Source organism: Apteryx mantelli, chromosome 15 (assembly GCF_036417845.1).
Source record: "Apteryx mantelli isolate bAptMan1 chromosome 15, bAptMan1.hap1, whole genome shotgun sequence".
NCBI classification, from domain to species: Eukaryota; Metazoa; Chordata; class Aves; order Apterygiformes; family Apterygidae; genus Apteryx; species Apteryx mantelli.
The window spans coordinates 14831218-14847304 of NC_089992.1; the positions used below are offsets into that span (position 1 = coordinate 14831218).

General features: G+C 35.8%; 1 protein-coding gene across 1 annotated transcript in view; it reads right to left on the reverse strand.

Moving 5' to 3' along the window:
- Positions 1 to 16087, reverse strand: part of MYO5C (myosin VC) — a 39571-nt gene that overhangs the window by 19355 nt on the left and 4129 nt on the right. The window contains exons 2-20 of the mRNA XM_067305276.1: positions 15918 to 16028; positions 14668 to 14833; positions 14257 to 14401; positions 13701 to 13857; positions 12981 to 13124; positions 11978 to 12059; positions 11271 to 11378; positions 10635 to 10741; positions 9713 to 9978; positions 9156 to 9237; positions 8641 to 8781; positions 7329 to 7454; positions 6716 to 6799; positions 5675 to 5809; positions 5269 to 5366; positions 3661 to 3747; positions 3461 to 3572; positions 1842 to 2053; positions 331 to 496 (exon numbers count right to left, since the gene is read on the reverse strand). Coding sequence (XP_067161377.1) covers positions 331 to 496; positions 1842 to 2053; positions 3461 to 3572; positions 3661 to 3747; positions 5269 to 5366; positions 5675 to 5809; positions 6716 to 6799; positions 7329 to 7454; positions 8641 to 8781; positions 9156 to 9237; positions 9713 to 9978; positions 10635 to 10741; positions 11271 to 11378; positions 11978 to 12059; positions 12981 to 13124; positions 13701 to 13857; positions 14257 to 14401; positions 14668 to 14833; positions 15918 to 16028 — 2529 coding nt within the window. The remainder of the gene's footprint in view (positions 1 to 330; positions 497 to 1841; positions 2054 to 3460; positions 3573 to 3660; positions 3748 to 5268; positions 5367 to 5674; positions 5810 to 6715; positions 6800 to 7328; positions 7455 to 8640; positions 8782 to 9155; positions 9238 to 9712; positions 9979 to 10634; positions 10742 to 11270; positions 11379 to 11977; positions 12060 to 12980; positions 13125 to 13700; positions 13858 to 14256; positions 14402 to 14667; positions 14834 to 15917; positions 16029 to 16087) is intronic.

A 16087-nucleotide genomic window follows, 5' to 3' on the forward strand; every position in this document is an offset into this window, starting at 1 on the left:
CCATACACTGGTGATGACAATGCTTCTATCAGAAGCATCAAAATACTGAAATATTCAGACTGTGTACATATTTGAACCACCATAAGAATCGCATCATGTGATCTCCAAAAAGCATAAATCACACAATCGAATAGTTCTTACTAACTCTCAGATTAGATCTAAGCTATTGTTTATCAATATATTAACAATAACAGTATACCAATACACTAGAAGGTCTGAGAACCATACATGCAAAAGGTAAAGTATTACATATCATTCCCCTTGTCTCCATCTTTCTTACAATGCAATAATTGTTTCCAGTTCCTGAAATCAAATTTTTATTGGCTGTACCTTCCGGTATCTTTTTCTTGCTAGAAATCCTCTTGTGTAAGCTTGAATTGTTACAGCAGCCACATGGATGAGCTGGCAAAGTTTACGAACCAGGTAACCCCGACAGTATTTCTGAATAACTATAGCTGCCCAGGTTTGCTTCAGAGCTCTTGCAGTTACAGCTTGCCTTAATTCAAAAGACAATAAAGTTTACTTAGGTCACATTCGCTTTCTCTTCCTCATTCCCTCAGTCAGTCAAACAACAAAAAAAGTATTTTGGTTGACAATTAAAATCATGTAGAACTAATTATTTTAGCTAAACACACAGTTTTTGGTATTACTTTCATGACAACACTTACAATGCAAATGGTTTATGATAATAAAGGTGAAGTTGTGTCAACCAAGTACAGGATGGAGGTGCAGCTGGGACCAAAATGAGGTATGTTCCCCTGAGGTGTATTTACAGAATGTCATATTTCATTTGGTTCGTTCTTGGAGGGAAAAACCTAAGATACAGAGCCAAATCTCAATTCAAGTGACAGAAGGCCATGGTCAGTCCTAGCTCATGACTAAAAGTCATGAAAGGTGCTAATTAAATCCTGGATGGTAGGGAGCATCTTCCAAGAGCACCCTGAGGGTCTAGCATGTGAGCCCTTTTCTGCCACATGCAGCAACTGGATTTCATGGGAAGTGACAGCTAGGAAGGCTGGAATATCCTCCTTAGGGGCATACCACCATGGCATGCACTCACCAGCTAGACAATCTGATTTCTTAGTCTCTTGCTTTTATGGCGCATGAAGTCTCATGGAAACAGAAAGTGCAGGGTACTAGAGCTCAGTAAACTCATGCACTAGTTTACTTCACGTTAACTTCTTCGCATATGCCTGGCAGTAGGAAAGAGGTCACCCTGCTTCAGGGTGATAATTTCTAGAAGCAGAAGATATTGGGAAATGGCACCCACTATCTAAAAGACAGCTTTCTCTTCAATTAAAGTGAAAGAGAATGAACCATCCAAAATCTTTCAGATGTTTTTCACAAGCAAGTGTTCTGATCGTCTCTTTCTGAAATGTTTAAAGCCTAGATAGAGTCACTTCCCTCTCAATCTGCTCTGTGAATGACTGTTGCGGTCTATTGGATGAACAATTCCTCATAATGATTTGTACACACTAATATGGAGACAGCTGCAAACTGATTTTACTTTCTGCTACCTGATTTCTTCTCTGGCTCTGAAGCTAAGCAATAACCCCAAATCCACAGTTGGATCACTTAGTATTAATTAAGGACTGAGTTCCTCACAGGTAGACAGGCCTCTCAGGAATCTGGCAGACATTTGAAATCTGCTAGAGTACTTTCTTCAAATCAACTGAATGACTTGAACATTTTGAAGTTCATAATTACAACTCAGGAAAAAAAATATAATCTGGATTGCTCTTCTGTAAAATTACACTTCCAAATTAGTTAGGCATGAGTTCGACCTTCTAGGTATCTTCAGGCATACCCTAACAGCAACCTCATTTATTAGCCAAAAGTACCGTACAGTCCGCTGCCCACGGAAGTACTGCTGTATTATAATAGCTGCTTGTTTTATGAGAAGGAATTTCTTCCGCTGCAGCCAGCCTCGAACACTCTTTTGGATCATGATGCATGCATGTCTCAGTTTATCTGATCGCAGTTTTTCCAAGTAAGCAACCTGTCCTGCTCTGAAGAAGATTTTTGTTCTCCCAAATTGGTATTGGTTAGGATCCTGAAAAAGAAAACAATAGGTATATTAAGTTTTTATCTTATTTTTGCTGAGCAGACACTCTCTCCCTTGCATGAACTACCACTTTAGCCAAGCTATACTCAAATGACATGATCTTGCTAAAGAAAAACATCCTCTCTGCCTTCTTTATAGATACAAGCATGGGGAGGGGAAAACCACAAAGCAGGAAAGAAACAGAGAACGGCACCCAAGCCCCTGACCCCATGATCTCATATTAAAAGGAGGATCTGGACTTATTGTCAGGGCCCTTAATGCAGCCTCTTCGCCCTTTGTCCCAGGAGTTTGACTGCTCAGTTCAGTGCTAGCTTTTGGTGCAGATGTCTGGCCTTGAATCAGTGAGCTGTGGGACAAAAAGCTCTGGGAAGCAGGGGCCTGCGCGCCGTCATTCAGGAGCTGCTTTTAAGCTCAGACTCTTGCCCTGAGAGGTTTGTAGAAGTCAGTAGCTGGGTCTGTAGCCAGAGGGTCTCTGCCTGAGCTACACTGCAAGTACGTCTGTGCTCGGGCTTGTACCTCCCTGAGTCTGAACTCAATGCTGACATGCTGACTTGATTTCCTGGCTTAGCTTGGAGCTCCTTCATCACTATGGACTTGCCTGGCAGTCACGGCCTGTGCCCCTATCAGAGAAGGGGCTGCCTCTGCCTACCCTTGTTGCTCCCTTACAACTATAAACATAAAACTACTGAACCACAGCCACCTCTGAGGTGGAGGACTGTGGATAAATGGTATTGTTCAGCTACATGCTGTGAGTCATGATAGAGGAAGAGAAGAAAAGGTTTCATTCAAAAACAGCCTATGGGCAAAAAGTGACAAGGTATTTCTAAAGCTAAGAGGAATAGAACCACAGTTTTTAAGGTCTTCCTTATGGAAAAAATAACCCAGCATAAACTGAACAGTAAACACAACTTACTTATTAAACCACAACAAAGACCTGAATAGACTCTCTTGGGAGAAACTTTTGGCTTCAACACACAGCATGCAAAATAGCACATTTTTACAATAGTTTTCTAATATGCTGCATTACACCGTGCAAAGCCCTCTTAGCATATGCAAACTTATAATACCTGGCAAATTTATACCATTTACTATTCATTGATTTGTAAAGATGGGTAGAATATCTTCCATTTTATTAGTGAACATATTAATCACAGAGAGGTTAAATCATCTGTATAGGGCCACTTCATGAATCAATGTCACATGAAGAACAACACAAGGTTATTGAATCCCAACACACTAGATCAGGAAAGACACATTAATGGTATTTGCCTAGCAATAAGGTAAATATAATGTTACCTTTCCTATTTATGGAGTTATATAATACACTTTGGAAAAGAGACCTTTTATTAATAATAGATGCTATAATACATAATGGATCAGTGCATATAAACTAACCTGGATTAGCCGCTGCAAAACGGTCTTGCAAATCTGCTTCTTATCATTTATGTAGAGTTCCTGCTGTGTCATAAGAATGCTGTATCGGCTGAAAAACTCAATGTAAGTCCACCTGGAAAATTAAAAGTTAGCAAATCTTGCTTATTTAAAAGAGATTTAAGCATATTTTTTCACATATGAAGGCCTACTGCTACCCTTACCTGGATGGATAGCTCTGTGCACTAATTCGAATAGTTTCCAAAACACCACATGCTCGTAGTTGTTGAGCCACCCTTTTTGAGTCAAACCTAAAAAGCAGAGTTGTAGTTTATATTTTTGCCAGATTTGCAAGCTATACAAAATTATAACAATTTTACCAGCTGGATTTATATTTCTCCCTATAGGGCACAGGGCTCTCCATTTTTTTTAATGATGTCTTACTTTTTTTTTTTTAAATATGTAGCGGGGAGTATCTGGGTTTTATTTCCTCAATAAAAAAGGAAGAATACATTTATTTCTCTCTTATGAAAAGTCTCGTTTCCTTTCAACACTAAGTATGAAAGTTCATATCACCAAGCAGTGAATAATCATGCTACCCTTAACGCAAAACATGCATAGAAACAAATTACCTTGGCAGAAGTCTACTGGGATTTAACTCCCTCTAAGTACTCCTTAGCACACCAATTATGAATAAACCAGAATTTACTCTTGAATATCTGGGTTCAAGATTAAGAACATAAGGAACAGAAAGACTCCCCGCACTATACCAATTCTGGATCAGAGCCGATATGCCCACAAAGCACGATGCTATGGTGTCAGTCCAGTACTAGCTAAGAGATTCCTATGGCTCATGGACAACTATATCATTCTTTTACAAACTTATTGTAAGATCTTCTGGTCTATTTTGAAAATGTTTTTCATTATCCAAACTATTTTCCCTCTCATTGTTATTACACAGAATAATGAACTCTCAGTGCAGTGACAGTGAAGCAACAGCACTTGTAACAAGTTTTGCATAGGTAGATTTTGCACGGCACTAACAAAAGCAAGCTACTATACCTTTTAAAACTAATTTAGCATCAAACAGCAAAGTTTGCCTCTTCTCTCCTACTGAGATATGAAAAAGGCATATATTTGTCAGTACACTGCCTTCCAAAAAGACACTGCATATCTGAAACTAGAAAGGTTCCACCAATCTGTCCATGAAAGAGATTAATACCTGCATGAAAGTCTACTCCTATTTACAGTTAGTGGTTACAGAGCTGGACAGAGTAATTTTGCAAACACAGAATATCTGGTGTACATGACTGTATTATAACATTAAGATGGTACGAAACTGTGGGGAAAAGACATGGTTAAGTTCAACACTGCTCTCAGTTTTTGTGATTTCTATCTCTCTTACAAATATTTTTGAGGACAAAAAGAAGTTAACACAAAAATGGCAGTGGCTTTTCTTCCCTGAATATGAATGGAAATAATCCATACAGTACAACAGCAAACATACCTACACAAAATTTCCATCCACTTAAATCTAAAACTGACAACCTTTACTCCAAAAATATTATGACAAATATGCAGACACTAATATCTGACTTGAAAATTTTTAGCATAATAAAAAATTTCTAGGATACAAATAACTATTACTGAATGATTCTACTTATGTAAGAATACAATACTGTTTTATACAGCTTTCATTAAAGGAAAAATATGTTCTGTAGGTGAAGTTATTCAACAGTAAGAAACTAGCTTGCTGACATGTAGTTTATGTGAAATAGAAAAATACTCTTTCAATTTTAAATATAACAGCTGAACACTACTAATCTACTTACTCAAAAGGCAACTTCTCATCATTTGGCTTTATGCATCTTACATAATGAGGGGTGGTTGCATTAAGTGTCTCCATAAGTAAATACAAAGAACTGCGGAACTAGAAAATACAAGACATAACAGTTTTGCTAATGAAACATTTACAGTTAAGTAAAAAGTCAAATCTCTGTTTTTTAATTCTCTGTTAGTTATTTGCTGGACACTGGGAGATTTTCTTAGGGCCTTGGTCTGAAATACAGGCAACATTTGTACCTAACAGTTTCCTATATATAAATTAAACACTGCTCTCACACTACAAAGCAGACACTCCACAGCAAATAGTAATAGAACACAGTACCATAGTTTCAGACTGCCCAGTACACATTCCTAAAAGTACAAGCATCACAGAGCAGCACATTTATACAGTACCTTACTGCCAACTGTCATCCGGAACTGTTTGTTAGGCGATTTGAGAACAGGTCTTGCAGATTTGATGTTTATAGCTGAACTGAAAGGTGAAACGGACACTGGATTGTCTTGAAAAAAGTCTGCACAGAGATGAAACTAAAAGTGGGGTGAAAGAATCACAGTTAAATACTGTGCAACTGTAAGAACATTTTAATAAACAAAGTGTAATTACTATAACACAAAATGCAAAAGTTATCCACCTTAAACCCTAGGCTAGGTATTGTAGAACTTGGAACTGGATCTTAAAGCCACAGATAAACAATCACTGTAGAAGCAGCTACAGCAGTCTTAAATCTACTGTGAAACCTTTGCATTTCATCAACAAAACCTGGCAACTATAAATGGGCCTGCACAAGCCTTTCCAGCATGAGTAGACACAGACATAAATACAGAACAGAACTGAACATAAGACAACTTAATAAATATTTTCACAATATTTAATTTAAATTAAGAATATGCTTTTCTTGGTCATCTTAAGTTAGCTTGTTAATAACAATGCTGTATTCTCAAAGCTGTAGACCTGAAAGGGACAGGGCTTTCAAGCACATGGGAAGTGGAAGGCCCATATAACACACCTGACGTTTTCCCTGGCCTGGCATTCTCTTAAACTCTTTTGAAAAATAAACAAAGGCAGCGGTTAATGATAAACCACCTATCAAAGCTATATATAGAAAAAAAAAAAGTTTAACAAGGCTATCGGTCAGTTTCAAGGATTCCAAAATGCAATTCATGAGTGTTATTAACAAAAAAATACTAACTTAGGTAACAAAGTAAACATACATAATCTGACACAGTGTAAAACAGTGCTTTTTCATCTTGTATGTGATTTTGAAGCTGAAACCACAAACTTTTCTTGTAGATTAATAAAAATGAAGATGTAAACTAATTGATGCAGGCTATTAAATAAAAATCTTTTTATCTGAACAAATCTTTGAAAATCAGATCTGAATTAATTCCAAAGCAGGTATCTAGAAAATTAATCATCGCTGATTGTTCACAAACCTTGCTCTTTTTCAAGATTTCAATTAATACTTCATATACCGTATCTCTGTTTTTTTCCAGAAATCCTTCACATTTATATTCCACCTGTGCAAAGAGGTGACATCATTAACTTCTCAGCAACACATGAACAGTTAGCAAAACAACAATTTTTACTCCCTAAGCTGTGGTGGACAACAGGTCTTTACTAGTCTTAAACAAGAGGGCTGAAACTCTGCTTTAACCAGTTTCATAGGGTAAGCATACATAAACACATGCATACTGCAAGTTCAGAAGCAGCACAAACTGCCAAAATGCACTTTAACTGCCATTTTCTTCTGCCTTGATTAGGAATTTCTTTCCTCCTTTCATTATTCTGTTCTATGATTTCAAATAAAAATGCCAAAAAATGAATACCACTTTTCAAATGTAAATAACCGGCACTTCCTATGCTTAAATGGCATGTCATGGTCGGTATTACTAATAAATAAATAATATGTATTGAGGATAGATGATACAAATGTTCCAAAAAAAAAGTGTGGTTAATATTTCCTCTATATTTAGTAAGTTTTTTTCTTTTCTGAATGAGATACAGCTAGAAATATGGTGAAATAATACTGGATTGTGTACAGTCTACCTTATCAGCAAAGTGTTGAATGATGAAAGATGTGTTTGACATCCTTGGCTTTTCAAAGAGTGCATTTTTGTTGACAAAATTATTATACAGCTTTTGAAGCCAGTTTTCATCTGTACCATGAGGTAACTGTAAAAATGAGACAAATGATCTCCCTTTAACAAAACTCTGCTTGATTGTTAAAAACAGCAAAACTGCTTACTACCAACAAATGCTATCTGAATAATATGTGTTCAGTGAGTTATGAGGCCTGACAGCATCCAGGTTTTTGTCTTTTCAGAATAGCAAGTGGCTCCCTGTAGGAAATCATTTTAAGAAAGAGGATCATATTAACCCTCAAATTTGCTGACTAGAGAAAATCCTCTGAGGAATCATAAATCATTTTGTCCTGAGAGGATGATGACTGCATCACACCAAAATAGGAATATCATAGCTATTCATCTGGTCTTATAACAATCTGGTCCATGAGAATGCTCATGAGCAAACTAACAAGTAAGCTGATGAGTTAGGAAATACTCCCTAATTTCCCCCATATCACTCTATGGTTTGGATTCTGAGACATAAAAGTTGCCAACGTCATAGGAACACCTTCTAGAGACCATTTTAAGGGAGCTTGCCTTTCCCTGCCATGTTCTTCACTGATAAAGCTACTTTAAGAGGTAGGGAAAACTAGGGGAACTACATATGTGCAGAAGGGAAAAAAAAATAGATTCAAGAATTACTATGGTCAGGAGAGAAGCACAGAGAAAAAATAATAGGACTGAAGAAGGAAGAGTAAAGATGTAGGTCTGGTGCATTTAACAAAAGCTTGCAAAAAAAGAAAAGAGACTTTTTTTTTTTTGTATCAAAATCAGTGGTTCATGGAATCACTGAACTGTAGAAATATTGGTTGGAAGGGTCCCCTGGAGACTATGTAGTCCAAATTCCTGCTCAGAGCAAGACTACCACCAACACCAGGTCAAACCTCCAGCTGAACCTAAATCCTGAAAACATCCAAGGATGAAGATCCCTCTGCAACTCTGGTTAACCTTTTCTAGTGCTGCCTGCACTAACCTCACAGTGAAGAAATCTAGTTGCTAGGCTAGCTTCCAGGTAAGAATCTGGTTTTAGGTTCTTAATTTCATATGAGAGAAAAAGAGGAAGTGTCTTACAATTAAAATAATGAAATAGAAGGCAATCAGATAAATTTTCTTTTCATAAAGAAAATGCTCATCTTTCCATTTAAAAGGAACAAAATATGGATTAACCCACTAGCCCAACTTGTAACAATATGTAGTTTTATATCAGCTCATAGGTGCAAGAACTTTTAAATTACCAAGCACTCTTCATCCAGAAGTTCTAAAATACCCATTTTAGCTTCAATAAGGTCAATGACAGGCTGATTGTCATAAAAGTCTATTAAAGTCCATGGGATATCTTCCTTCATATATTCTTCTTGCTCGAGTTTAAAGACATGCTAGATACAGGAAAATTATGAAAAGTGTAAGTTAACAATTTAGAAAACAAATTTAGACAACATGTGTATTAGTGCATGCATATGTGTGCTTGTGTATATAAGACAGAAACAAACAAAATATTTGTATTGTGTAGTAGAGTAGATTTCTGCCTTATAAGAAAACAAACTCAGAAAATTCTACTTATTTATGCATATGGATATGTATGTGTGTATATGTATATAAATATTTTTTATCCATTACTGGACAGACATTATCTAGCAATATCCATTACTCAAATACAAGTATCCCAATAATATTTGCTATTATCCATTATTAATAATCTCAAAACTGATGCAAAATAAGATAAAAAACTATAACAAATATATTAACGTACCAGGTTAAATTGCTGCTGCAGTTTTTCATTAGCATAATTGATGCAAAATTGTTCAAAACTGTTCACATCAAATGTTTCAAAGCTGAAATATATGTTGAATAAGAAAAAGGAAAATGACACAACTGTATTGGAGAAAAAATAAATCCCATGACATTAAATATAAATGGTAATAACCTTATAAGATTCTGAAGCTAACATGATATTTCTAAGAAAATTAAATAACCATAATACTACCAAGGCTGCTAAGACATTTCAAAACTTCCCTAGAAATTAATGTTACCAGACATGACAGAGCTAAAAAAAATCCAGAGTTAAATCTAAACATATCATATCAAAACTCAAATTTAATCCTCACTCAAAATAAATACCAATATTTATAGATGCAGAACATTCCCTCTAATCTGCATGCAAAAGAACTTACATGACTTACATGACTACATCCTTTTAGTAAAACAAAACACTCCAAATAGATTAGCAGCACAATCAGGAAGTGTCTCTTAGCAGCTCCACAGAAAAGGCACAGCTTAAAGTAAACTTGTCTACAGAGACATTCTTACCCATAAATGTCCAAAACACCAATAAAAGTATGTTGTTTGCCAGTGAAATGCAAAGCTTGGTTAATTCTTTCCACAATGAAGTCAAATAAATGAGAATAAATCTTCTTTGCCAAAGCATCCCTTGCATTAACAGCCTGAGATTTTGTCATTGGCTTTATTACAGTCTCTGAGGTAGTGATAATCTTTCGGTGGCATAACCACTGCGCCATTTTGTCACAGTTTAAATCCAGAAGTTCACAGAATATATTGAGATGTTTATCTTCCAGCTTCAAAGAAGATGTATAAATATTATTAGATTAAATTGAATACCTTAATAAATAATTGTTGTCTAGCCAGTGAAATCCTGGCACCACTGATTTCAACCTGTGGCTTTTATTTTTAGATACACAGTGAAGTCTGTTCACTTCCTAGTCTGGCAAAGTATCAAGAAGAGTTTTGTTAAAGCAAGTAATCCTGGATAAACTACTGATACAGGAAAGAAGAACTCAGACTGGATGAGATGCATTGGATGTGTACAAAGAAAGAAAAAGTTACTTTAGTCTACATTTAGATATCCTTGCTTTTTGGACTTGTATAGTCTGCTGGGACACATTCTGAGCAGCTTTGCCAATGCTCTGTTTCATGTATCCTGGAAACAGTCCCAACTGGCTTTTCCAACAGTTGTGGATCAGCTGGATATGAGGTTCTCTCAGCAACATTTTGCTTTTGTTCAGACTTTCTGAACTTGGGTGAGAAACAGAGGTAACATAAAAACCATCACTGTGATTCTGTACAGATGAAGATGGAGAAATCTCTCAAGTAAGTTTAGTATACCAGATTTAATGCTGCTCTGCACCCCAAAACTGAGAAAAAATATTTCTAAAGGACTTCTGGCACAGAATATAAAGGAAGTGGTATATATCTGAATAAGTTATTTCCTTACACTGATGGATGATCTTTCATCTCCAACAGCCATTACTTGCACATTGCCTAAGTGTAGGATTGCTGCCAGTGTTTTAAAAACATCCATCTGAAAATCTTCCTTCAGACCTAAAAAAACAATTCTTGATCATTTTAAATACTCAAAAACATCACAGTCAATTAAAATAGCATAATGATGAATTACTTGCTTTGCTATGTAGCCAAGAATTGTATAGCATCTCCACAGACTGCTGTGCAAAGCCCTGGTTCTGTCTACTTTCTGCTTGTCTGATCTGATGAGAAATTAGGCATAAATTCCTGTGCCTCCCCAAGTCCCAGTTAAAGTCCACTTTGGCTTTTACATCAGACATATGGGGCAAAGCAGCTTCTAATTCCACTTCCTTCGCAGCATGTTAGCTTAAGGGCCAGTCAGACTCCAGCCCTTAGTGATTCTATTATTAACAATGAACACCAACTGTTAACAGCCATTTGTTCTTGCAAAGTCCTTTTAAAATGGACCAAGAGTGAAATGGATAAGCTATGAAGGAAATCATTTTGGTAATTACTTCTAATATTTTGGAAACTGGAAAAAAACCACCTTTGCCTATTTCAGAAAAAAAAATAATAATCTTTTGAGTAGGTATTGCCAAGAATTTACCCAGTAAAGCAAATGTCTTCTGAGTCTCCACCATATTTGCTCTGTCATCAACTCCTTCAATAACCGTGCTGCCACCCATTTTTGTATAGTTAAATTCTTCTGCGCTTCCTATAGATAAGGAGCAAAACTTGTAACACTGGAAAATTAGGGACTGGGGATAGCCACTTGTTATGACTCTTGTGTAACACTAGAAAAATAAAGATGCTGTCAGATGACACTTTTTCAGCAGTGAGATGATGGAGGTCTTTTTTCTGGTAAAGAGAAATCCATGCACCTAATCAGTAGAGCTGATACTAATTGGCACACATAATTCCTAGCAATCTTAATAGTTGATCTAACAAACAAATAGGAATGGAGACTGAGTAACCATACACCTAGGGCCTGGTTCTCCCAGGTGGCACTGAAGCTTTTCTGTAGATAAATGAAACAAGCCCCCAAACTGTCATTACAGCATCTGTCACTGAAGAAAATATTTGACTAAGATTTTCAAAGACACTTGGGTACTTGACCACGCACTATTCAAGTTACTAGATTTGCTACTAAGTTCAAAACAAGCAAGATTAAGAGCTAAGTGACTTAAAAACAAATCTCATTGTAAGTCAGTGAGATTCATGTTATGAGACACTTAACACTTTAGCTTATAAAAATCCCATCTTCAAAATATTGCATTGAAAAGATGAAGAGTAGATTATTTCCTTGAGACCTACCCAATTTAAGATGCTTAAATTCAGGTTGTACAGCAGATGCACACAACTGATAAAATATATGGTAATTTCTTTCATTCTCTGACTGCAAATGAAAGAAAACAATACCATTACAGAAAGAAAAATAAATACAGAGAAGCATTTGATATTCAATATTGCTGTAAAGAAATAATGAATATTGAAGCTTAAATTACTCTGCAAACAGTTTTGCATAAGCATTGCCCAATATTAAAATGGCACATTTTAGACATCAGCAAGAGATTTGAAGGAAATAAATCCAAGTATACATTCTGTCCATTATCAATATGCTGAGTTCTTTCCCCAAGACTGTTACTCTAATAATTGCTTCAGTTTTAACAACCACCTACAAGTAAGAACTCACAAATACTCTAATTAGCAACTCTCTTGGAGTGCCAGTTGAAATATTGCCCCATAATAACCCAGAAAACTCCCAAACTATTTCTAAACCATCTTTCAGGAAGTAGATATATAGAATTATTTTCCATAGTACTTAAAAATTATAATACTACTAGAAAGCAAAACTTTGTAAAAATAGTTTTATAAAATTAAATGTTTTCTTTAGTATACTATTATGAATATACTATGACGCTGTAATGAGTCACATGGGATAAGCCCTGACTTCATAAACTGTTCAGCCAGTATTTTACTGAGACTCCCTCTGCTCTGCATATGCTGTTCCTTTCCAGAGACAATTGGCACGTATCACTACTGAGACTGGAAGTCACAGATTACTCAAATATCTCCTGCACTTATCTCAGGGAATTGTCCCTAAAATATGTCCTCCACTTAAGGTAAGGAAGAACATGGAATAAATTAGTCTCCTATTCTAAATAAGATTAGCTCCTATTAAAAAAGAAAACAGATGTTTCTTAGACATACTATGCAAAACTTCACAAAACACTTTCCGCATTAAACCAGCAGAGTTAAATGATAGTACATTAGTGGTTACACTCACAATGACTTTTTAAAATTTTATTTTACCCACCTGAAAGACAACTCTGGATTTCTCAAGCAGGTATGTTCTCATGTTGGCTCCAGTGATTTGGTAACTCTGATCAAAACTGATTTCAGTGTATTTTCCAAAACGACTGCTGTTATCATTCCTTGTGGTTTTTGCATTGCCAACAGCCTATGAAAATGATAAATTTTTAGGGTTTATTAGCATCTTTCAGAAGAATAACTTTCTCAAAACATGACTCACATAAAAGTTAGTAAAATCTCAGGTGCTCACAGATCAATCTCAGCATTCAACTGTGCAATTTAAATTTTGAGGCCCAAACACGAAAATAAGTCTCAAATCAAACAATACAATACTACATAACCTGAGAATTAGAGAAAGTAATTTTCCCCACCGCTATAAAGAAATCTTAACCATTTTCTACTCCCATGAATAAAAAAACCCAAACAACCTATTCAATATTTTTCTGCCATCATCCAATTCACAGGATTTGATCAGATAAAACCATTGCAAACTAGTGCCTCCAAAGGGCACTAGTTAAATTAGGCAGAACCTGGCTGTTCCAAACTGCCTACTGAAGCTGTCTGCCTGCCTCTTTCCTCTGATGACATTCAGAGGCTATGTGTCTAATTTAGATATCTAAGTCAGGCAGCTAAAACAACACCCAAAGAGTTCAAAGATGTTTGGCAGTGTTCAAAATTCTTTCTTTGATGAGTACAGACTTGACAGATACTTTCTGAAATTTACCTCGGTTATTGGATTGGATGCCAGTACTTTATCCTCCACATGTGCATTGCTGCTTGATTTACTCACAGTGGCAAAATATCTCATAGTGTATCTTGCAGACACTGTCTTTCCAGCTCCCGATTCTCCACTGACTATAATAGACTGATTCTTGTTATTTCTAAAACAAAATAATCAGACTGAATTATCAGACTATCTTACATATATAAGAATTATCTATATGAAACAAATGAAAACACATTTGTGGTCAACTGACATTACTGCCAACTTTCATCTGTTATTTTCTTTTATTCCTTTGTGCTTGTACCGTCTAAGCTGATGTCATTGCTACTCACTCAGCTAAGACAGGTTTGTCTTTTGCCTGGCCAAGAACAAAAATGATTATGAGTTCTAGAAATTCCTCAGCTAATTAAAGAGTTACTCCTTCTCTAGCTAAGCTACCCATTCAAAAGTATTTTCAATAGCCTATGGCACATACATAGTCAAATTAAACTACGTTTAACACTGACTGACACTAGACTTCAAGTGTTATTTATGGATGTTAAACAACATACTGAACCTCGCCATTTGCTTGTAAGCTTCTTCTGCCACAGCAAATATATGTGGATCCATGTCCCCCATGTTCTGACCACTATATGCATGGATAATAGCATCTCCATATATTGGCAACTGTTTATAGGGGTTCATTGCAACCAAAATTATCCCTACAACAAAGCATACACAACAAAAATAAAACATAGGTTAGGTCAATGAAAACGGTCAACAATAGTGAAACTGATATGAAAAAGCAATATTTTCTATACTAGATAAAATACAAGATCCTGATCAGCAGACAAGTCTGTATTCATACAAAAATCTGAATGATTTCAAATACACTAGAGGAAAACATTCTTCAGATCATACTGTAAATTAACCCCCAAAGATTTTTTATTTTAATAATATTTTAAACCTTACATTTGACTTTGCTTACCACTATAGGTGTAGATAAGTTTTGACTCCACAAAACGAACTTTAAGATTGTGTAGAACAGCTGGTTCATGGAGATAACTAAGTGCAGTGAGATCATTTTCACCAACAAGTATGTCAGGATTTCGTAGGGGTGGCAAAGCGACTGGATCAACAGGGTAATCCAATTCCTGCCAACAAAAATGACTTGCAGTATCTGCATAAACACAAATTGATCTTCTGTCTATCTTTACAAAAGGTTACAGGGATGATGGAGCACTCTCTGATCTTGTTTTTCATAAATTCCATACATCTCACTGAACTTGCAGCATTCAAGACAGTACTCCTTACCGTTTATTAAGAACAAAGCCTCATTCTCCTTATTTACAATATTTTGTATTGAAATCTGTAAAAATGAGGAAGCTCAAAAAAACCCCAGCAAACACATAAACATATTTCACATAAACATATAAAGATGAAAACGGTAGACTGGCTGCAATTGAATAAAAGTAAGCATGTGGTCACAACCAAAGTCAACTCTATTTGCAACTCTTCAGCTGTCTTTACACAATATTTAAAACTTGTTTCTGTTTCTCCAACAATTCTATCTAAATCATAAATCTAATACTTCTCTTTACAGAACAGGGATGCAGAAATGCAGAAATACTGTGTTCAAAATATCAAATCAGTAAAGAACTCAGATACCAAAATTAACAGATACAATATAGTATGTACAACTAGTTTCACTCCCCTGTGTACTTCAAAACATCTTGATGCATATAAATCAGGAAAATGTGCAATAATTTACTCTCAAGCTGAAGAGCTGCATTTTAAAACAAAATCAGTATCATAAAATTTAAGCAGATATTAGTGTGCTTCTATAGTTCATTTATTACAGATCCTATATAAAGTAGTAACTTTTCCAAAAAAAAAAGAAATGGCTAGCTTTGTGAGAGGTATTTATACCTGCCTTGTGATTCTAATTTACTTCAACTTAAGATCGGTTTCCCTGCTTGTTTCAAAAGTACAGTGAACTTTCTTCTTTAATCCATGTGGTATATACTAATCTGATATGCATAGTAGAATCGCACTCTTTATATTTTTAGATAACAGCTATTTACTGTAAAAATTTCAGTATGAAAAAGTTCTGGTCACTGTAGAGTTAACATAAAGGACCATATGGACTAGTCACTTAGGTTCAGTAATGACAATTCCTATGTTTCTGCACAAACATATCTCAGCAAACCCCACAGTAACTATGGCCTTTCTCCTTACAGTTCCATCTTCTAATTGCACATGAAGCAAATGGTCTCCAGCTTTGTAGTCTTTTGTGATTTCTGCAGATCGCCAAACTTCTTCACTATCAGGGATCCAAACCCTATTGTACTACAACAAAAGAACAAGACAACAGTTAGCTTAGCTGTTATCATATTACCAGACTAGCA